General features: G+C 36.5%; 1 protein-coding gene across 4 annotated transcripts in view; it reads left to right on the forward strand.

Moving 5' to 3' along the window:
* Positions 1-20,210, forward strand: part of LOC117340801 (glucose-6-phosphate exchanger SLC37A2-like) — a 73,424-nt gene extending 53,214 nt beyond the window's left edge. Inside the window, exons 10-19 of one of the 4 annotated variants that reach the window (XM_033902575.1) lie at positions 1,470-1,649; positions 3,916-3,972; positions 5,712-5,795; positions 7,096-7,186; positions 10,814-10,876; positions 11,397-11,482; positions 13,507-13,555; positions 14,936-15,088; positions 15,785-15,882; positions 18,813-20,210. In XM_033902575.1, coding sequence (XP_033758466.1) covers positions 1,470-1,649; positions 3,916-3,972; positions 5,712-5,795; positions 7,096-7,186; positions 10,814-10,876; positions 11,397-11,482; positions 13,507-13,555; positions 14,936-15,088; positions 15,785-15,882; positions 18,813-18,863 — 912 coding nt within the window. In that variant the 3' untranslated portion in view covers positions 18,864-20,210. The remainder of the gene's footprint in view (positions 1-1,469; positions 1,650-3,915; positions 3,973-5,711; positions 5,796-7,095; positions 7,187-10,813; positions 10,877-11,396; positions 11,483-13,506; positions 13,556-14,935; positions 15,089-15,784; positions 15,883-18,812) is intronic. The other 3 variants (XM_033902576.1, XM_033902577.1, XM_033902578.1) reach the window with 3 other exon arrangements.
* Positions 20,211-23,917: the final 3,707 nt, after the last annotated feature.

Genomic DNA, 23,917 nt, shown 5'->3' on the forward strand with positions numbered 1-23,917 from the left:
GTCAGGTAACAAACCTTCTCTAGGTACGTTATAATAAGTTAATGTCAGGTAACAAACCTTCTCTAGGTACGTTATAATAAGTTAATGTCAGGTAACAAACCTTCTCTAGGTACGTTATAATAAGTTAATGTCAGGTAACAAACCTTCTCTAGGTACGTTATAATAAGTTAATGTCAGTCAGGTAACAAACCTTCTCTAGGTACGTTATAATAAGTTAATGTCAGTCAGGTAACAAACCTTCTCTAGGTACGTTATAATAAGTTAATGTCAGGTAACAAACCTTCTCTAGGTACGTTATAATAAGTTAATGTCAGGTAACAAACCTTCTCTAGGTACGTTATAATAAGTTAATGTCAGGTAACAAACCTTCTCTAGGTACGTTATAATAAGTTAATGTCAGGTAACAAACCTTCTCTAGGTACGTTATAATAAGTTAATGTCAGGTAACAAACCTTCTCTAGGTACGTTATAATAAGTTAATGTCAGTCAGGTAACAAACCTTCTCTAGGTACGTTATAATAAGTTAATGTCAGGTAACAAACCTTCTCTAGGTACGTTATAATAAGTTAATGTCAGGTAACAAACCTTCTCTAGGTACGTTATAATAAGTTAATGTCAGGTAACAAACCTTCTCTAGGTACGTTATAATAAGTTCATGTCAGGTAACAAACATTCACTAGGTACGTTATAATAAGTTAATGTCAGTCAGGTAACAAACCTTCTCTAGGTACGTTATAATAAGTTAATGTCAGGTAACAAACCTTCTCTAGGTACGTTATAATAAGTTAATGTCAGTGATGTAACAAACCTTCTCTAGGTACGTTATAATAAGTTAATGTCAGGTAACAGACCTTCTCTAGGTACGTTATAATAAGTTAATGTCAGTCAGGTAAAAAAAACTTCTCTAGGTTCGTTTAAATAAGTCAATGTCAGGTAACAAACCTTCTCTAGGTACGTTTCAATAAGTTAATGTCAGTCATGTAACAAACCTTCACTGGGTACGTACTAATATATTATTTCCAGTCAATTTTTTTTGATCAAGTTTAAGTTGTTAATGTTGAATTAATTGTTAGATACAGCCTTGGGAATGGTTTGTTTTATTGGATTCGAACAGAACGTGGCTGTTGCTGATGCTGTAAATGTGATAATGTTTATATTATGTATATATATGATATATGGAATGGTTGGTTTTAAATAGGTTGGAACGAGGTGATTGTCGCGGACTCTGTTAATAAGTTAGTATTTGCATTAACTATCTATAATAAAAGGAATAGCTTGTTTTAAAGGGTTTCCAGAAAGGTGAATGTTACGGAGGTTTTAATATGATATGTTTGAATTAGATATATATATAATCCAGGGAATGGTCGGTTTTAAAGAATTGAACGGGTGTTGATTGTCATGGATGCTGTGAATGTGATGATGTTTGAGTTAGTAATACATATAATCCATGGAATGGCTGGTTTAAATAGGTTGAACTGAGGGTGATTGTCTGTGACGCTGAATCAAAAGCTCCCCTACCCGGGGCCTATGTATCGGTTGAAACACCTTTGGCAGTCAGCCGCAGTGACCCAGTCGTGTCCATTATCCCCGTCTCACGGATTACAACTGTCGATATGTTGCCTAGGACCGCAAAGGTCACCATGGGAACGGTATGACTTTTCCCGCGGAATCGCTAATCATACTTCTGTAGATATGTAGTGTACCTTTATTTTCCGAATCACACTTTGATACGCGATAACACATAGTACAACGCCTAATGAACATCTAGGTTTAAAATTATGTATCAGTGTTAATAACAATTCTATTGTTAAGGATGTATCATTGTTTATAACAATTCTGTTGTTAAGGATGTATCATTGTTTATAACAATTCTATTGTTAAGGATGTATCATTGTTTATAACAATTCTATTGTTAAGGATGTATCATTGTTTATAACAATTCTATTGTTAAGGATGTATCATTGTTTATAACAATTCTATTGTTAAGGATGTATCATTGTTTATAACAATTATATTGTTAAGGATTTATCATTGTTTATAACAATTCTATTGTTCAGGATGTATCAGTGTTTATAACAATTCTGTTGTTAAGGATGTATCATTGTTTATAACAATTCTATTGTTAAGGATGTATCATTGTTTATAACAATTTTATTGTTAAGGATGTATCAGTGTTTATAACAATTCTATTGTTAAGGATGTATCATTGATTATAACAATTCTATTGTTAAGGATGTATCAGTGTTTATATAACGATTCTATTGTTAAGGATGTATCATTGTTTATAACAATTCTGTTGTTAAGGATGTATCAGTGTTTATAACAATTCTGTTGTTAAGGATGTATCATTGATTATAACAATTCTATTGTTAAGGATGTATCAGTGTTTATAACAATTCTGTTGTTAAGGATATCTACATTCATATGTATCATTGTTTATAACAATTATATTGTTAAGGATGTATCATTGTTTATAGCAATTCTATTGTTAAGGATGTATGATTGTTTATAACAATTCTATTGTTAAGGATGTATCATTGATTATAACAATTCTATTGTTAAGGATATACTGATACAACGCCTAATGAACATCTAGGTTTAAAGATATGTATCATTGTTCATAACAATTCTATTGTTAAGGATATACTGATACAACGCCTAATGAACATCTAGGTTTAAAGATATGTATCATTGTTTATAACAATTCTATTGTTAAGGATGCATCATTGTTCATAACAATTCTATTGTTAAGGATGTATCATTGTTTATAACAATTCTATTGTTAAGGATGTATCATTGTTTATAACAATTCTATTGTTAAGGATGTATCGTTGTTTATAACAATTATGTTGTTTAGGATATCTACACTCATATGTATCATTGTTTATAACAATTTTATTGTTAAGGATGTATCATTGTTTATAACAATTCTATTGTTAAGGATGTATCATTGTTTATAACAATTCTATTGTTAAGGATATCTACACTCATATGTATCATTGTTTATAACAATTCTATTGTATATACTGATACAACTACTGATCATGTCTCCACTCCGCTAAATTAAGAATCATTTTACTGATATCAAGTAAGACTGCGGTATAGATACTTTGTTTCGTTATCCCTTTGGGTAGTTGGACGGCGTTATGTGTGATCGTGATATCTGGTGTTCGCTAGATTAAATATTACATCGTGTCCGATGTTTCACAGCTAGTCCGGTTTATACTGGAATGGTATTACTGTTGTTCTAAATGTGTACGCACATGCGCCTCATTAGATAATTCGATTAAGTAGCAGAGCGAAAGTCCTATACACTTTGTCTTACGCTCAACTGGTTATGGTAGGTAGTGGTGGTGGCGGTGGTGGTGGTTGTGGTGGGCTTGTTTCCTTGTAACCAGCTTACCTACACTGTACACAATTGTAAAATATTTGTCATAGTTTAGAATCATCATATATGTATCATCATAATTATATTGTAGATAATAGAGTGCTTATTGCTTAACACCTTCGCTACAGACAACTTTCAAATATGATGCAGTTTTCAGGAAACGATTTGAAGACCGCCTACACTATTCTTTTATTGTATTATTATATAAACGTTGTTTTCGAGTTATGTATCCGACTTATGATTATCAACATAATGACTTCATCCGATTTATATTAGTATATCTGATTTATTTGTTATCAAATAGACGCATGATAACCAGCCATATTTACTACATTATGAGTTTTTATCTTCCAGAAGAATTAGGTCATCAATTGATTTGTTCTAATAGTTTTGGCATTAGGACTTAACGGACCACGTACAACCTAACAAGAGGTGGTTCACTTTCCTTCTATCATGGTTTGATGAATTCCTCCACACTAATATAGATATGTACTTGTATCGGCTGATCTATACAAGTTTGTTTTCAGAACAAACAACTACTGGCATCGTTGCATAATGTACCCGGCTATGGTGCGGGACCTAATGTAGGTAGCGCGTCATACTCTCAAGGGCAGCTGCTTGATCTGTTCTCGTAACAAACAGCACACACTTCCTGACAGCTGCTTGGTCTGTTCTCGTAACAAACAACACACACCTGCTGACAGCTGCTTGGTCTGTTCTCGTAACTAATAACACGCACCTCCTGTTAGCTGCTTGGTCTGTTTTCGTAACAAATAACACACACACTGACAGCTGCTTGGTCTGTTCTCGTAACTAACAACACACACCGGTACCTCCTGACAGCTGCTTGGTCTGTTCTCGTAACAAATAACACACACCTCCTGACAGCTGCTTGGTCTGTTCTCGTAACAAATAACACCCACCTCCTGACAGCTGCTTGGACTGTTCTCGTAACTAATAACACACACCTCCTGACAGCTGCTTGGCCTGCTCTCGTAACTAATAACACACACCTCCTGACAGCTGCTTTTTCCGTTGTCGTCAAAACGATCACGCCTCCTAAAGGCTGCTTAGTCTGTTCCCGTAAACAATAGCACACCTCCAGAAAGCTACTTAATCTGTTCTAGACTGCCGCTAACAGTTGCTTATTCTATTCTTGAGAGAAATAATAGCATTTCTTTACAATTTGGGTATGCCTTAATAACACTGAATCTGAAAGATGAACGACATAATATTCTATATTTATCATTTACTGTAGGACAACTATGTCGTCTGTCGTCAGTGGTTTGATTCGTTCATCATGAAAACAATATTCAATCATATCTGATAAACTCTTAACCATCATTATAAACTGATCATTTGTCTAAATTGCTAGTGTAAGTGAATCACAAACTATAATAAATGTTGGGTTACTTGTATGTAAACTGTCCAGTGACAAAGGGATGTATATTACATAGAAGATATGCATGTTGTGATGTGACTGTACGTAAACATCATCCCCACCCATTCCCAGCCAACATTTGCTTCCCTATACCACAGGCGCTTGCATAGAAAATGTTATTTTCATTTTTTTTTTGACAGTGGTATGTGTAATCTGTTAAGCTGGAGGTTGGCAACAACGCCACGAGCGAAACGGCACTGTCATATCAAAAAGTCATATTTTCTATGCAAGCGCCTGTGCCCTATACCAATAAGACCACGTGAAATGCGACGAGAGTTGTGTACCTGTCCACATTTCCTTCCTATAATGTCTTCTGGCTTACTCTCAAAATATCTGTAAGATCACGTGATATACGAGGAGAGTTGTGTACATGTCCATATCTCCTTCCCTTATTGTCGCATGGCTTACTATTACGATACCAGTGATATCACGTGATATACGACGAGAGTTGTGTACCTGTCCATATTTTCTTCCCATTGTTTACCTATGTTTGTCATGAAACATTATCTGTTTTACCACGTGCAGCAAGACCTCGTGTTATGTGCCGACAGTTGCATACCTGTGTATATGTTGGTAATCTGATGATCGATATTTTGTTCTGTTAGTCACGTGGCATTGTTTTGATATCAAACCAAAACTAAGATGTATTAATTGAACATATTTATCAGTTCTATTTTTTTTGTTATTTGAAAAAAATATATGTTTTGGAGGTAGCTAACTAAATGGAATTTGAATGTGTTCAAGTGATAAGGAGTACATTCCATGATATTGGATTGTGAAAACAAGTGTTAAGCTATTACATCTTCCAACTCATCTGTCAAATGTGGTTGGCTATCCTTTCTTCATGTACTAATTACTTAACCGTTGATTTTTGACCTGTAGGAATATAACAGTTCTGCAAACCTGATCAGACCGGTGGCGACACCGGACAAAGCAATTAGCTTCTTCGCAGCTCTTCGTATTCCAGTAAGTATACCTCCTCACTGTCCTCCTCACTTACCTCATCACTGACCTCCTCACTGACCTACTCACTGATCTCACTGACCTCACTGACCTCCCTGACCTCCTCACTGATCTCCTCACTGATCTCACTGACCTCACTAATCTCCTCACTGACCTCACTGACCTCCTCACTGACCTCCTCACTGATCTCCTCACTGACCTCACTGATATCCTCACTGACCTCCTCACTGACCTCACTGATCTCCTCACTGATCTCACTGACCTCACTGACCTCACTGATCTCCTCACTGACCTCCTCACTGACCTCGCTGATCTCACTGACCTCCTCACTGATCTCCTCACTGACCTCACTGACCTCACTGACCTCCTCACTGACCTCCTCACTGATCTCCTCACTGACCTCCTCACTGATCTCCTCACTGACCTACTCACTGATCTCACTGATCTCCTCACTGACCTCACTGACCTTCTCACTGACCTTCTCACTGACCTCCTCACTGACCTCACTGATCTCCTCACTGACCTCACTGACCTCACTGACCTTTTCACTGACCTCATCACTGACCTCCTCATTGAACTCCTCACTGATCTCACTAACTTCACTGATATCACTGACCTCTTAACTGTCCTCTTCACTGACCTCCTCACTGACCTCACTGACCTCACTGATCTCCTCACTGACCTCCTCACTGACCTCCTCACTGACCTCACTGACCTCACTGACCTGCTCACTGATCTCCTCACTGACCTCCTCACTGACCTCACGGACCTAACTGATCTCCTCACTGACCTCTTCACTGACCTTCTCACTGACCTCCCTGATTTCCTCCCTGAAGTTCTCCCTGGCCTCCTCCCTGACCTTCTCCCTGAACTCCTCACTGACCTCCTCACTGACCTCCTCACTGATATCCTCACTGACCTTCCTGACCTCCGCCCTGACCTCAATCTTGACCTCCTCCCTGACCTCTTCCCTGACCTCTTCCCTGACCCCCTCACTGACCTCCTCACTGACCTCATTCTTGACCTCCTCACTGACCTCATTCTTGACCTCCTCCTCCCTGACCTCCCCACTGAACTCATTGACCTCATTTCTTGACCTCCTCACTGACTTCCTCCCAGATCTCCTCACTGACCTCCTCCCAGATCTCCTTACTAACCTCCTCCCAGATCTCCTCACTGACCTCCTCACTGACCTCCTCACTGATATGTCTATAGACTCATGTTATCTTTATGCTTTTAAACGCAGTTTATTTGCTCCAGGTTAATTATAACAGAAGGCTGATTATATTTTTTAATTGTTTAGGGAGTGGTGGAATTTTCATTGTGTCTGTTTTTTGCAAAACTCGTAAGCTACACCTTTCTCTTCTGGCTGCCGAAATACATCAGTAGTAAATGTAAGTACATCAGTAGTAAATGTAGGTAAATTAGAAGTAAATGTAGGTACATTAGTAGTAAATGTAGGTACATCAGTAGTAAATGAAGGTACATCAGTAGAAATGTAGGTACATCAGTAGTAAATGTAGGTACATTGATAGTAAATGAAGGTACATCAGTAGTAAATGTAGGTACATTGATAGTAAATGTAGGTAAATTAGTAGTAAATGTAGGTAAATTAGTAGTAAATGTAGGTAAATTAGTAGTAAATGTAGGTACATTATTAGTAAATGTAAGTACATCAGTAGTAAATGTAGGTACTTCAGTAGTAAATGTAGGTACATTAGTAGTAAATGTAGGTACATCAGTAGTAAATGAAGGTACATCAGTAGAAATGTAGGTACATCAGTAGTAAATGTAGGTACATTGATAGTAAATGAAGGTACATCAGTAGTAAATGTAGGTACATTGATAGTAAATGTAGGTAAATTAGTAGTAAATGTAGGTAAATTAGTAGTAAATGTAGGTACATTATTAGTAAATGTAAGTACATCAGTAGTAAATGTAGGTACTTCAGTAGTAAATGTAGGTACATCAGTAGTAAATGTAGGTACATTTGTAGTAAATGAAGGTACATTAGTAGTAAATGTAGGTACATTAGTAGTAAATGTAGGTACTTCAGTAGTAAATGTAGGTACATTAGTAGTAAATGTAGGTACATCACTAGTAAATGTAGGTACATTAGTAGTAAATGTAGGTACATTAGTAGTAAATGTAGGTACATTAGTAGTAAATGAAGGTACATCAGTAGTAAATGTAGGTACATTAGTAGTAAATGTAGGTACATTAGTAGTAGATGTAGGTACATCAGTAGTAAATGTAGGTACATCAGTAGTAGATGTAGGTACATTAGTAGTAGATGTAGGTACATCAGTAGTAAATGAAGGTACATTAGTAGTAGATGTAGGTACATTAGTAGTAAATGTATGTACATTATTAGTAAATGTAGGTACATCAGTAGTAGATGTAGGTACATTTGTAGTAAATGAAGGTACATTAGTAGTAAATGTAGGTACATTAGTAGTAAATGTAGGTACATCAGTAGTAAATGTAAGTACATTAGTAGTAGATGTAGGTACATCAGTTGTAAATGTTGGTACATCAGTAGTAAATGTAGGTACATTAGTAGTAAATGTAGGTACATCAGTAGTAAATGTTGGTACATCAGTAGTAGATGTAGGTACATTAGTAGTAAATGTTGGTACATTAGTAGTAAATGTAGGTACATTAGTAGTAAATGTTGGTACATTAGTAGTAAATGTAGGTACATCAGTAGTAAATGTAGGTACATTAGTAGTAAATGTAGGTACATTAGTAGTAAATGTTGGTACATCAGTAGTAAATGTAGGTACATCAGTACTAAATTTTACCAAAAATAAGGTTCTGATTCGATAGGTTTCTTATTACCTCGCCGGAACGAAGTCCTATTGAGTTATTGGCTTTCACTATATATCTAGCATGTCCGTACACAGATAGGATTATGTTTTATTGAATAGTGTTATGTCTACGCTAGTGAAGATAAAGCTTCAATACCTGACAGATCTACTTCTCGTGAAGATACCTCTTCACACTCTCTTCACATTTACTACATTTGCGTACCTGTGGACCTTGACCATGCCTTTAACCTACTTCAAACAGTGTTTTAACCTTTTCGTATGTTTATTCACAGTAAGAGATAGGGCTTGCATACCTGAAATGCGTGTTCCTTTGGCATGGTATTTCTATTAGTATTACATGGGCCTTGACTGTAGTTATTTATTGACTTAAAAAATAATTCAGAATGTTAAATAACTAGGCACGCTATGTTGCCTTATGACAACACGTGTACTCAACACAATTGGGAGACCTTGGAAAGGAAACAAATGGAGTCCACGGAGATTGAACATTGGAGACGGAAAAATGGGGACACAGAAATGGTACAATAGAGACATTGGACATAGAACAATGGCGACTATTGGGGCGGAACAAGGGAGACCTTTGAGATGGTACAATGAAGACCTTGGAAATAGACAATGGGGACCTTGGAAATAGACAATGGAGACCTTGGAAATAGAACAACGGAGACCTTGGAAATAGACAATGGAGACCTTGGAAATAGAACAACGGAGACCTTGGAAATAGAGCGACGGCGGCTATTGGGACGGAACAATGAAGACCTTGGAGACGGAGCAATGGGGATTTGAAAATAGAACGATGAAGACCTTGGAGATTGAGCAATGGAGACGATTGGAACGGACAATGGAGACTTTGGACATGGAACAATGGGGACTTAAGAGAAAAAACAATGAAGACCTGGGAAATGGAGCGATCGAGACCTTCGATATGGAAGAGCGGATACCTTAGAGACGGAATAGCGGAGACCCTAGAGACGGAATAGCGGAGACCTTAGAGACGGAATAGCTGATACCTTAGAGACGGAAAAGTGGAGACCTTAGAGACGGAATAGCGGAGACCTTAGAGACGGAATAGCTGATACCTTAGAGACGGAAAAGTGGATACCTTAGAGACGGAATAGCGGATACCTTAGAGACGGAATAGCGGATACATTAGAGACGGAATAGCGGAGACCCTAGAGACGGAATAGCGGAGACCTTAGAGACGGAATAGCGGAGACCTTAGAGACGGAATAGCTGATACCTTAGAGACGGAAAAGTGGAGACCTTAGAGACGGAATAGCTGATACCTTAGAGACGGAATAGCTGATACCTTAGAGACGGAATAGCGGAGACCTTAGAGACGGAATAGCGGAGACCTTAGAGACGGAATAGCTGATACCTTCGAGACGCAATAGCGAAGACCTTAAAGACAGAATAGCTGATACCTTAGAGACGGAATAGCGGAGACCTTAGAGACGGAATAGCGGATACCTTAGAGACGGAATAGCGGAGACCTTAGAGACGGAATAGCGGAGACCTTAGAGACGGAATAGCGGATACCTTAGAGACGGAATAGCGGAGACTTTAGAGACGGAATAGCGGAGACCTTAGAGACGGAATAACGGATACCTTAGAGACGGAATAACGGAGAGCTTAGAGACGGAATAACGGATACCTTAGAGACAGAATAGCGGAGACCTTAGAGACGGAATAACGGAGAGCTTAGAGACGGAATAGCGGATACCTTAGAGACGGAATAGCGGATACCTTAGAGACGGAATAGCGGAGACCTTAGAGACGGAATAGCGGAGACCTTAGAGACGGAATAGCGGAGACCTTAAAGACAGAATAGCGGAGACTTTAGAGACGGAATAACGGAGACCTTAGAGACGGAATAGCGGAGACCTTAGAGACGGAATAGCGGATACCTTAGAGACGGAATAGCGGATACCTTAGAGACGGAATAGCGGATACCTTAGAGACGGAATAGCGGAGACCTTATGTGTTATAGTTATGTTATATTTATTTAAATTCTTTTGGTAGTTTTCGGGGTTTTGTTTGTTTTTTGTTTTTTATATAAATATATTTGTCTGAAAATATTGACATCATCTATATATATGTTGATGCTGACGATATTTACAGAACAGTTTAACAGTCAACAATGTTCATATATTGTATTGTATTATACTGTTGATTTGCTTTTCTTGACAGCGGACATCGATGCTGAGAAGGCTGCAGATCTGTCTACCTTTTTCGATGTTGGCGGAATTTTCGGTACGAAATTAATGCCTTATTCCGTGTGAATAATTGTTAGGGTTAGCAGTGTATGGTTTAAACCACGAGGCTTCCTTTCCGGAATAATGTCGCGTATTGGTATAAAGTATATCTTCATACTACATGTAATTGATAGTTACAATGAGTTAGGGCTATAGTCATTTTTCCAGTATGATTCTCCTCCAACTATATTGAATGAAGTTGTTAATACGAATGAGTTTTAACATAACGCAATGAGACAATTTGGTAAAATGTCTTTAGAAATATGATGATGTAACGTTGTCAGTAAGTGTACAGTTTGATATACTATAGGACGGTAGGGGTCAGCGGATATCATTATCATAAAATCCTCTGTTAGGAGCTTTACTAATTAGAATATTTATAATTGGAAACGATTTCCTCTTAACAACTGATAAAAACACATCAAATGGCAGAGAAGGGAAACCTATAGATACTTATGGAACACTTTTTGTTCCTGTAAACACTGTTGGATTCCTAACGTGTGATATTTTTAATCAAGGAGGTATTGCGGCGGGGTTAATATCTGACTACACAGGCGCTCGGGCTTCGACGTGTGTCTTACAGCTTATGTTGGCCGCACCTGTGGTAAGTATTGTATCACCTGTGGTAAGTATTGTATCTCCCGTGTTAAGTATTGTATCACCTGTGGTAAGTATGTTATCACCTGTGGTAAGTATTGTATCACCTGTGGTAAGTACTGTATCACCTGTGGTAAATATTGTATCACCTGTGGTAAATATTGTATCACCTGTGGTGAGTATTGTATCACCTGTGGTAAGTATTGTATCACCTGTGGTAAGTATTGTATCACCTGTGGTGAGTACTGTTTCACCTGTGGTAAGTACTGTATCACCTGTGGTGAGTACTGTTTCACCTGTGGTAAGTACTGTATCACCTGTGGTAAGTATTGTATCACCTGTGGTATGTATTGTATCACCTGTGGTAAGTACTGTATCACCTGTGGTAAGTATTGTCTCACCTGTGGTAAGTATGTTATCACCTGTGGTAAGTATTGTATCACCTGTGGTAAGTATTGTATCACCTGTGGTAAATATTGTATCACCTGTGGTGAGTATTGTATCACCTGTGGTAAGTATTGTATCACCTGTGGTAAGTATTGTATCACCTGTGGTGAGTACTGTTTCACCTGTGGTGAGTACTGTATCACCTGTGGTGAGTACTGTTTCACCTGTGGTAAGTACTGTATCACCTGTGGTAAGTATTGTATCACCTGTGGTATGTATTGTATCACCTGTTGTAAGTATTGTCTCACATGTGGTAAGTATTGTATCACCTGTGGTTAGTACTGTATCACCTGTGGTAAGTACTGTATCACCTGTGGTAAGTATTGTATCACCTGTGGTAAGTATTGTATCACCTGTGGTAAGTACTGTATCACCTGTGGTAAGTATTGTATCACCTGTGGTAAGTATTGTATCACCTGTGGTAAGTATTGTATCACTTGTGGTAAGTACTGTATCACCTGTGGTAAGTGTTGTATCACCTGTGGTAAGTATTGTATCACCTGTGGTAAGTATTGCATTACCTGTGGTAAGTATTGTATCACTTGTGGTAAGTACTGTATCACTCGTGGTAAGTATTGTCTCACCTGTGGTAAGTATTGTATCACCCGTGGTAAGTATTGTATCACCTGTGGTAAGTATTGTCTCACCTGTGGTAAGTATTGTATCACCTGTGGTAAGTACTGTATCACCTGTGGTAAGTATTGTATCACCTTGTTACGGTTGGTGGTCATTGAGAGTTAGAATAAGGGTTAGAGTTAAGTATTGTATCACCTTGACTCCGTAGTAAGTATATTAATATATCAACGGCTAATAGTACAACGTGATAAACCCACAAAATGTTTTGGTGGCCAGTGAGATTTAGGGTTAGGTTAGGGTCATGTATTAGGTAAGGGTGAGGGTTATTGCTATATCAAAGGCTAACTTTACGACGTGATCAACTCCAAGGTTAGGGTTGGTGGTTAGTCAAGGTAAGGGTTAGGTGTTAGATAAAGGCAGGGTTTATTACGGGCGGGGGTTAGTTATGGTAAAGGTCTGGTTAAGGTTAGTGTTGGTGGTTAGTGAGAGTTAGGGTTAAGTATTAAAGAAGGTGAGGGTTAGTTATGGCAAAAGTTTGGTTAGGGTTAGGGTTGGTTGTTAGTACGAGTTAGGATTAGGTTAGGGTTATGTGTTAGGTAAGGGTAAGAGTAAGTTATGGTAAATGTTTAATTAGGATTAGGGTTTAGTTAAGGCGAGGGGTTAATCAGCGTTAGCGATTAGTTAGGATAATGGTAAAGGGTTAGTTTGGATTAGAACTACTAAAGAATTGCTGATAAAATAACAGAAAGAAAAACTCGAGTATTTCACGATACATTGATGATAGCGCAATAAAAACATCTGTGTGAGAAAAATAATAATGTTGACCTGTATCTTGCAAGTCTGGTACTTGCCAGTCAACACTTTTCCTCGATTTTGTATATATATTGTCGATGGAACTGGCTTTGTACTCGAAATATAAAGTTTTACATCCGGTTGGTTTATACTACGGAACACTGGTATACTCCTTTCAAATGTTTCTTTGGTTGATTATTTATATTTGAATTTCAGATGTACATCTACAACTTGTACGGAAGCATCGACCTCGCCCACAGCATAGGTAGGCTAATCTTTATCTTCTTAATAGAGAATATATATATAGGTAGGCTATACATTTTTACCAGTGAAATATCAAAAATTATTCATTCTATAAAAGTGATATTTTTCACTAGTGAAAAATATCACTTTTGCTGATTTGACCAATCAAATTAATGATTAGAAAATACCAAAATAATTGACCTATCAGAAAGCCCGACATATATGTCAGCACCTGGACAGGGAGAACTACTTTTTTTGTATGCAAACTTTCGCTGTAGGTCTAGTTAGCATACGGGGTAGGTTTTTCGTTGATAAAAAATGTAATAAACATTATGTAAAAATGTAATAAACTCGTGTGGCTAATATTTTGATATTTTTCACTCGTGCTGCGCACTCGTGAAAAATATCAAAATATTAGCCCCACTCGTGAAATATATTTGGTATTACTGAAGACACTGTTAGATATCCTCTATATCTTCTTAATAGCGAATATATCTACAGATTGGCTACACGTTATCTTCTGAATAGAGAATATTTAAGGATTTAACTGTCCTTTTTGCTAGCGCACAATATGACGTTTGTTTGCAAAGCTCTGGCATCTATATCGACCATAGACACCAAAAAAGACAGTTTAATGCTTATATTTACATTCTCGATATATTCGTTTTGTTATTTTTGAAAATAAAAATGGAGTTAGCATAAAAAATGCCAATATTCAGCGATTTCGTCAATGGGGTTCGACAAATAGAACAGCCTATGATTTCAAGATTCATTTGTCACGCACAGATTGGCAAACAAAAAAGTGCATTGAAATAATACGAAAAAAACAGTCTGTTCAATTTTTTTTTTATTATTTGTGTAACAATATTGTATAAAATGTCTTTTTTTTTTTATACTTTTTAAGTAAAATAAAAAAAGATTTACGTTAGTTACAAGTAGTTCCGGTGGGTGAATATATTCATGCGCGGCATGGATTGATGTCACGTTTTGGGTGTCAATTATGGTCACATAGACTGCAAATCATTTCGCTTAGTTTATATCGTGGCTTCGCCACCAAAATGTAAATATATCTAAAGGTAGGCTATACTTTATCTTCTTTATTGAGAATATATCTATAGTTATTCTACTCTTCTACTTGACGATATATCTACAGGTATTCTACTCTTCTACTTGACGATATATATATATGTTGTCTACTCATCTACTTGACGATATATCTACATGTATTCTACTCTTCTACTTGACGATATTTATAGGAAAAAAATACCGAAGACCTTAGTATTCGGGTATCATTGTTTGCTTTCTGCACATCGAATTGTTTAGTAACTAGCTTAAATGCTTGATAATGAATGGTACTATGTACAGTAAAATGTAACTGTTAAGTCAATCTTTGATTTCTCAGGACTGTCGCTACTTTGTGGGTTTATGGTGAATGGTCCATACGCTCTGATAACTACAGCAGTCAGCGCTGACCTCGGGACTCACAAAGTCCTACAGGGGAACTCCAGGGCCCTGGCGACTGTCACAGCTATCATAGACGGAACCGGAAGTATAGGTAAGTCCTGCACAGTCATGATAAAACATCGGCGACTATTTATAACTATCACTTAGACAGAACCGGAAGTATAGGTTTATCATACACAGTGAAACTAAAATACTGGCGACTTTCTATAGCTATCACATAGACGGAACCGGAAGTATAGGTAAATCATACACAGGCTAAAACACTGGCGAGGGTTAGGGTTAGGGTTAGGGTTAGGCTTAGGGTTAGATTTAGGGATTGTAGCTATCACATCGACAGAGCAGGAAATATAAGTATGTCTTACAGGGGAAAGCCAAGGAACTGGTGATTGTCACAGTCATCGACCAGTGCAGCATTGTATCATGATGGTATTGCAGCGTTCTCAAGACGTTGTTTGTCCACTTCGGGACGATGGTAGAAGCATAGTTGAAACGTAAAGGGTATCACCGTCATAAATCGCGGTGTAAGGAACATGTCGATGGTCGTTGTTGCTTTTGACAGGACAGGAATAATACATGTAATATCATAGCTTCAATAATCGGAGTAAATATGAAAATAGAGACACGTGGTAGGTCTGTCCTACATACCTTATCGAGTTATTTAGATAGGAACAGAGAGAATGTTTATCTAACGACACTCATCAATTTATTTTTCCGAACCCGAGTTTATTGATATATTCACATATAGCATTTTCATGTCAGTATATTTTGTTGTTGTTATAACCACCAGGTGCTGCTATTGGTCCATTACTGGCGGGAATTATCGAGACGACTGGCTGGAACAATGTTTTCTACATGTTGATTGGTTCAGACGTGCTATCGATGCTGGTAAGCTTGTCTATAGCCGCCCAAGCGGGAAATTCCCTCAATCATACAGCGGCACCGCTCCCTACGGTCACTGACGTTTCATAGACGCTTCTTCATTGCCTTCATAGCAGTTGTATATTGTGTTCTGTTGTTCGCCTTTATGCGAAGATATCAGAGTGGTTATTAACACAAAATGGTCAACAATCACCTGGGCGGCTTCTGCCTTATTGTTAGATACACCTTATACTTACAGTCTAGTGTAGACAGACAGTCTAGTGTAGAAAGTATTGTAGGTAGGTATAACTTAAATGTATACCTACAGTCTAGTCAATTTACCAGTATGAGAACTGCTTATATACCCACCAAAATGGAGTTTTGTGATTTAACCCATCTTTCCGTCCTTGTGTTTACATAGATGTTTAATCATTGAGAGTTCACGACTGGATTTTCTGACTTGTTTATTAGATTTGTACCAGATGTACAATAAAACGGAAACTCAATCTCCGCATTTAACTATAGTTATAATATATTCACATAGCTTTTGAGCTATTTGAAATAATGTGCGAGCATGATAGATTTCTAACTAAAACAACATTTTTATTCAGGCCATCAAATGTTCTATCTATTTCATCCTGCATATGAAAACAATTTTTTTCAGCAATGCATAATTATTTATAATGATAATTCGTTTATCAATCATAACAATTTCATTACAATTTACATGACTTAGATATAATTTAATGTTAATGTATTTCCTGGTGTATATGTTTCGATTTCAGTGCTATGTTTATATACATGTTCTTTGATATTGGTTTAAGAACTACTTAGAGTTTTGTTAACACGTTTTGTTTTTACACTTGTTGTTTTGATTACCTGATCCCGATGTTAATATACATGTGTTATTTATTATATCTATGTAATGGGGACAGTTTTTCTTTAGATATGGATATATATATATAACTTTCACGTTTATACCATACATACAATTTAAGTTATTAATGATTTCATTTAGTGTACATTATTATATAGCACAGTCAAATCACTCCCACAGTCTATCACGCGTACAGGCCTTGTCACCATGATACCGAACGTGTACAGGCCTTGTCACCATGATACCGAGGGTTTATCTACCGTCCACTGTGTCAACTTTTATATATTTATGAAATTTGGACCAACGCCATTTAAGAAACATGACCTTAATATTTCATCGTTTTTATTTTGTAATCCCCGAATGCCAATTAATCAACCATTTACTTTAATTTTTAATGATTGGGTAAAAATTATAGTCAAACTGATTAAAATATTAATATTTATCAAAAATAAGTAAATAAAATGTGAACGAAATGTTAACTAGGTAGTTATAGCATTCAATAGAAAAGAAAAAAAAGTAATGTTTCGTTTTACAAGAAGGTTAGAGAGACACTCTACCTTAATTTGTTTATTTATCGACTTTTCTTTGGTGATAAACTAGCTAATAGTACGGGTCCTATTGGGGTTATAAACACCCTGCTATCTAATAGTACATGTCCTAGGGTTATAAACACCCTACCTTGATTTGTTATTGTGTCGACTTATATTTGGTAGGACGCTATCTAATAGCACAGGTCCTAGGGTTATAAACACCCTACCTTGATTTGTTATTGTGTCGACTTATATTTGGTAGGACGCTATCTAATAGTACAGGTCCTAGGGTTATAAACACCCTGCTATCTAATAGTACAGGTCCTAGGGTTATAAACACCCTACTATCTAATAGTACAGGTCCTAGGGTTATAAACACCCTACTATCTAATAGTACAGGTCCTAGGGTTATAAACACCCTACCTTGATTTGTTACTATGTCGACTTATATTTGGTAGGACGCTATCTAATAGTACGGGTCCTAGGGTTATAAACACCCTACTATCTAATAGTACATGTCCTAGGGTTATAAACACCCTGCTATCTAATAGTACGGGTCCTAGGGTTATAAACACCCTACCTTGATTTGTGACTATGTCGACTTATATTTGGTAGGACGCTAGCTAATAGTACCGGTCCTAGGGTTATAAACACCCTACCTTGATTTGTTACTATGTCGACTTATATTTGGTAGGAAGCTATCTAATAGTACAGGTCCTGCGGTTATATTAAAATATATATTTACAGTTGTTAGATATATACAACGTTTTTAGTTTAACTTCCATATCTGATATCGGTGTTGGATATCTTGGAATAACTGCAGTATAACGAATTAAGGGCCGCGGTGGCCGAGTGGTTAAGGTGTCCCGACACTTTAACGCTAGCCCTCCACCTCTGGGTTGCGAGTTCGAAACCTACGTGGGGCAGTTGCCAGGTACTGACCGTAGGCCGGTGGTTTTTCTCCGGGTACTCCGGCTTTCCTCCACCTCCAAACCTGGCACGTCCTTAAATGACCCTGGCTGTTAATAGGACGTTAAGCAAAAACAAAACAAAACAAAACTGCAGTATAACAAGATTGCTGATGTTTTATTGTGATTCCTTGGTCGTAGATGTTTACCGTGTTGTGATCTGTCGGATTTTCGTCCACGTATTTTCTATGAATACAGAAAGAATTATTTAACCACTTTTTTCACAAACATTACGGATGTGGAACGCCGGGCATTAATAAGTTGTTCTGGCGTCAGTTTTGACCACTAACATAGACATTAATGCTATGTTGATATGCGTACTAACATTAAGATGTTATAGCTAACTGTTAATCGACAAGTTCTAATACTGTTTGTCATGTTGAATACTAACGATATGGAAGTGTCATATCCACTGTTGCATTTGTGTGTTTAGTGGTTGTTTAATCATTAGTACTAATATGGTTTTGTTATTTTAACACTAACAATATTTTGTTAATTAAACCACTAACGTCACTGTGATATAACTTACAAGTTTACTACTAACCTGTTTTGTGACTAACACTTACCTTTGTTTTTCCACAGTTTCTTGTACGACTTTTCGTGAAGGAAATCTTAGAGAAAGTTCGTAAGTAACAGAGCTCCACACGACTAGCTCAGGCCTTTCTACGTTACCGTATACTAACACCTGGTTATAACTGGTGTGTAATCGTCACCCATGGATTCCCATACCTACACGTTCTATCGTGTTCCTGTGAACAACTATTTGTGTTCCTGTGAACAACTACTTGTGTTCCCGTGAACAACTACTTGTGTTCCCGTGAACAACTACTTGTGTTCCTGTGAACAACTACTTTTGTTGCTGTGAACAACTACTTGTGTTCCTGTGAACAATCATTTGTATTACTGTGAACAATCACCTATGCTCCTGTGAACAATCATTTGTGTACCTGGGAACAATCACTTGTGTTCCTGAATCTGAATTTAGTTGTTCCTACAGGGGATAAGCAATACATACGTACACATGAAAAGGTGTTTCCCTCATGAGCTTTGAGGGGAGTCAGTTGTATTTCGTGTATTTGATCTAATTCAATATCCTTACCACATTAGTGTCACTATCAGCTCACTCATTGTATTGTCTTTCCAGCTTTTGAATGTTGTAAGCTACCTGTCTAAACTTCAGCTATTTTTTCTTCTATCCAGCGAATCTTTTTCCTCTGTATTTTTTCCATGACTTACTCTTCTCTGAAATCATTTAAAATTGATAAAGTGTTATGGAGATAATTATGATATGTATAGCCATTTAAATTAGGCAAATAGATACTCGGCGTGCTATGTAAACAGATCATCGTCTCTGCAATATTGTAACTGTTAAGATGATATTATCGGAATACATACAATCACTCGTGTTATTAAGAGGATCAGGAAGCTACATTCAAGGACATGATTTCGGCAAGCTTCCAAATGATATTATTGAATTGGGAACTTAAAACTTGACTTTTACTTTTCTGATTTGCCTGATAGTCGTTTCCAGGTCAATTTATTCTCATTATATACTACCCAGATAATACACATTAAATATACTCCAGGTATACCAGACACCATATACAGTCCTATCAAGTTCATTAACGGTGTACAAATACCAAATGTTAGTAACATGTCGTCCAGATAATGCCTGCTAATACTATTGGCTCAAATACCACTTTAGCCATGGGACGTCGTTCGCGAACATTTTTTGGTATCACTACTTATTGACAACTTATAGAAGATCATTTCCCACACTTGATTTGAAAGTTACCCAAAGTCCTTTTTAACTATATTCCTATTCAATTTGGGGTTTGATCCGGAAAGCAGGTAACTAACAGGTGGTCGTCTTTGATCTTAATGGTTAGAGATAGTGATAACTATTTTATACAAATTTTATATTTTGTTTCCCATACCTCTAGTCTTGCATGCTGAATTTCATGAATCATTTAAAAAAAAGGACACTGAAGATATGCATCCTTTTTTGATTTTATCAGTTTCATATTTGTGTCTTGATCAATATATTGATTGCTCAATCGCATATTTCATAGGAATGTATCCCGTACTTCGTTAGTGTACATACTCATTTGTACTCAGTAATGTCAGTCTTACCTAGATCTCAGTAATGTTAGTCTTACCTAGATCTCAGTAATGTCAGTCTTACCTAGATCTCAGTAATGTCAGTCTTACCTAGAGATCTCAGTAATGTCAGACTTACCTAGATCTCAGTAATGTCAGTCTTACCTACATCATCTCAGTAATGTCTGTCTTACCTACATCTCAGTAATGTCAGTCTTACCCAGATCTCAGTAATGTCAGTCTTACCTAGATCTCAGTAATGTCAGACTTACCTAGATCTCAATAATGTCAGTCTTACCCAGATCTCAGTAATGTCAGACTTACCCAGATCTCAGTAATGTCAGACTTACCTAGATCTCAATAATGTCAGTCTTACCCAGATCTCAGTAATGTCAGTCTTACATAGGTCTGAGTAATGTTGTTCAATTACGGGCATCAAGAACCCCCCGGTGTTAGTATAGTTAGGGTGCTAGTTTGTCGAGAACTATATTTTATTATTTCTTATTCTCAATATCCGTGTAAGAAGGGAATTATTTAAATTATTATGGTTATCCCAACCATTACATACTGATAATGATGTATGTGTGACGACATTGACTATCTATCTGGTAACGATGTCTGTGTGACGACATTGACTATCTATCTGGTAACGATGTCTGTGTGACGACATTGACTATCTATTTGATAACGACGTCTGTATGACGACATTGGCTATCTATCTGGTAACGATGTCTGTACGACGACATTGACTATCTATCTGGTAACGATGTCTGTGTGACGACATTGACTATCTATCTGGTAACGATGTCTGTATGACGACATTGACTATCTATCTGGTAACGATGTCTGTGTGACGACATTGACTATCTATCTGGTAACGATGTCTGTATGACGACATTGACTATATATCTGGTAACGATGTCTGTGTGACGACATTGACTATCTATCTGGTAACGACGTCTGTGTGACGACATTGACTATCTATCTGATAACGACGTCTGTATGACGACATTGACTATCTATCTGGTAACGATGTCTGTGTGACGACATTGACTATCTATCTGGTAACGATGTCTGTGTGACGACATTGACTATCTATCTGGTAACGATGTCTGTATGACGACATTGACTATCTATCTGGTAACGATGTCTGTGTGACGACATTGACTATCTATCTGGTAACGATGTCTGTATGACGACATTGACTATCTATCTGGTAACGATGTCTGTGTGACGACATTGACTATCTATCTGGTAACGATGTCTGTGTGACGACATTGACTATCTAAATTGATGACCACAATGCTAGTACGGTTTACCCTACCACAGTAATGAATCGTGCATCATATAACCAAAACAATATTTAAGAAATAATTGGTATTTGTTTTAATTAAAGCTCACGATCTCCAGAGCCGTTCAAGTTTATAGCGTATTTTCATGTTAACCTTTTTACATCATATACAATGTAGCTTTATTTTTATTACCATTTCGATGTGATTGTTTTAGACATCATTTAATGGAAAGATCAGTGTTTTAATTCTATGAACTGGGATATTAATTAAAGTCTCTTTACTGATCAATAGTATGGAAGTTTGTTTATTAATTATTGATATGAAAGTTTGTTAATTAATTATTGATATGGAAGTTTGTAAATTGATTGTTGGTATGGAGATATGTTAATTAATTATTGATATGGAAGTTTGTAAATTGATTGTTGGTATGGAGATATGTTAATTGATTATTGATATGGAAGTTTAATTAATTGTTGATATTGAAGTTTGTAAATTGATTATTGGTACGGAAGTTTGTTGATTGATTATTGATATTGAAGTTTGTAAATTGATTATTGGTACGGAAGTGTGTTAATTGATTATTGGTATGGAAGTGTGTTAATTGATTATTGATATTGAAGTGTTTTAATTGATTTTTGATATGGAAGCATGCTACAGTTTGTACTTGATTATTGATATGGAAGCATGTTGATTGATTATTGGTATAGAAGTTTATTAATTGATTATTGATATGGAAGTGTGTTAATTAATTATTGATATGGAAGTGTGTTAATTGATTATTGATATGGAAGTTTGTAAATTAATTATTGATATGGAAGTGTGTTAATTGATTATTGGTATGGAAGTGTGTTAATTGAGTATTGATATTGAAGTTTGTAAATTGATTATTGATATTGAAGTTTGTAAATTGATTATTGATATGGAAGCTTGTAAATTGATTATTGGTATAGAAGTTTATTAATTGATTATTGATATGTAAGTTTGTAAATTGATTATTGGTATGGAAGTGTGTTAATTGATTATTGGTATGAAAGTGTGTTAATTGATTATTGATATTGAAGTTTGTTAATTGATTATTGATATGGAAGCTTGTTGATTGATTATTGGTATGAAAGTGTGTTAATTGATTATTGGTATGAAAGTGTGTTAATTGATTATTGGTATGGAAGTTTGTTATTTGATTATTGATATGGAAGCTTGTAAATTGATTAATGATATGGAAGATTAGTGTAATAGAATAACACTAGAATAATCGATCAGTGTGATCAGAGTTAATGAATCTATTCAGAGATTTTTATATGTTGATTTTCAAGACTAATTACAATGTTAAATGTCAAACAGTTGGCCATCTTTAAATCTAACATTTTCAGAATTGTATTGCTTTTTTGAGAAGTATATTTGTTAATCATTCCCAATTTTTAGAGTTGAATTCTCCGTAGTCTCTTATTGTGCATGCTTGTTTATATAATGATCTGTGGCAATATTGCATGTTATTAATTACATATTTTTATCGCTATTTCTGAGAATGTTCCTGATATATTTCTCAAAAAATTATCCTCTCTTTCAAACGGGTATGTGGACGGAAGGAAAGAATATGACATGAGGACAGCCGAGAAAAGATCAGTACTTCATACATCGAATTAATATCATTCGACTGGCGCCAAGATCCATTTGGAGCTACTTAAGTTAGGGTACTGCGGGTGTCAATAGCAGTGTTCTTATATTCAATGTCCGTATGACCGATGAAATTTTCAATGAAGTGTTTTTTGTCTAATCATAAACATAACATGCTGATAACGATGTAGGTGTGTCGACTTTGGCTATTTATTCTGATGACCACGATGCCAGTAGTGTTTATTCTAACACTGTATTGAATTGTGCAATACATATCTTCCTATCAAGTTCTACTAGATCACACAACCAAGACAGTACGCATTAACAGATACTGTAAAAGTGGATATTTTCGCGTGTGGAAATTTTCGCTTAGCCAGCTTCCAAAGTGTTCGCGGTGTGGATATTTTCGCGCCGTCAAGATATTTTTGCGCTTACTTGTATCTTTTATATTTAGTATATTTATGTGTTAATATATTCGCGTGTGGAAATTTTCGCGGAGATTTACTGATAGCGAAATAAGCGAAAATTTCCACACCGCGAATATTTCCACTTTTACAGTAACTGGTATGTGTTTGTCTATACCACTTTGTTGGTATGCCTTTTTATATCGTATAGCTTTATTTTATTGCCATTTTGTCAGACATTTTTTCAAGTCTCTAGTTTAATGGAATTTTCAAGGTT

This window comes from Pecten maximus, chromosome 13, assembly GCF_902652985.1.
Source record: "Pecten maximus chromosome 13, xPecMax1.1, whole genome shotgun sequence".
Classification (NCBI taxonomy): Eukaryota; Metazoa; Mollusca; class Bivalvia; order Pectinida; family Pectinidae; genus Pecten; species Pecten maximus.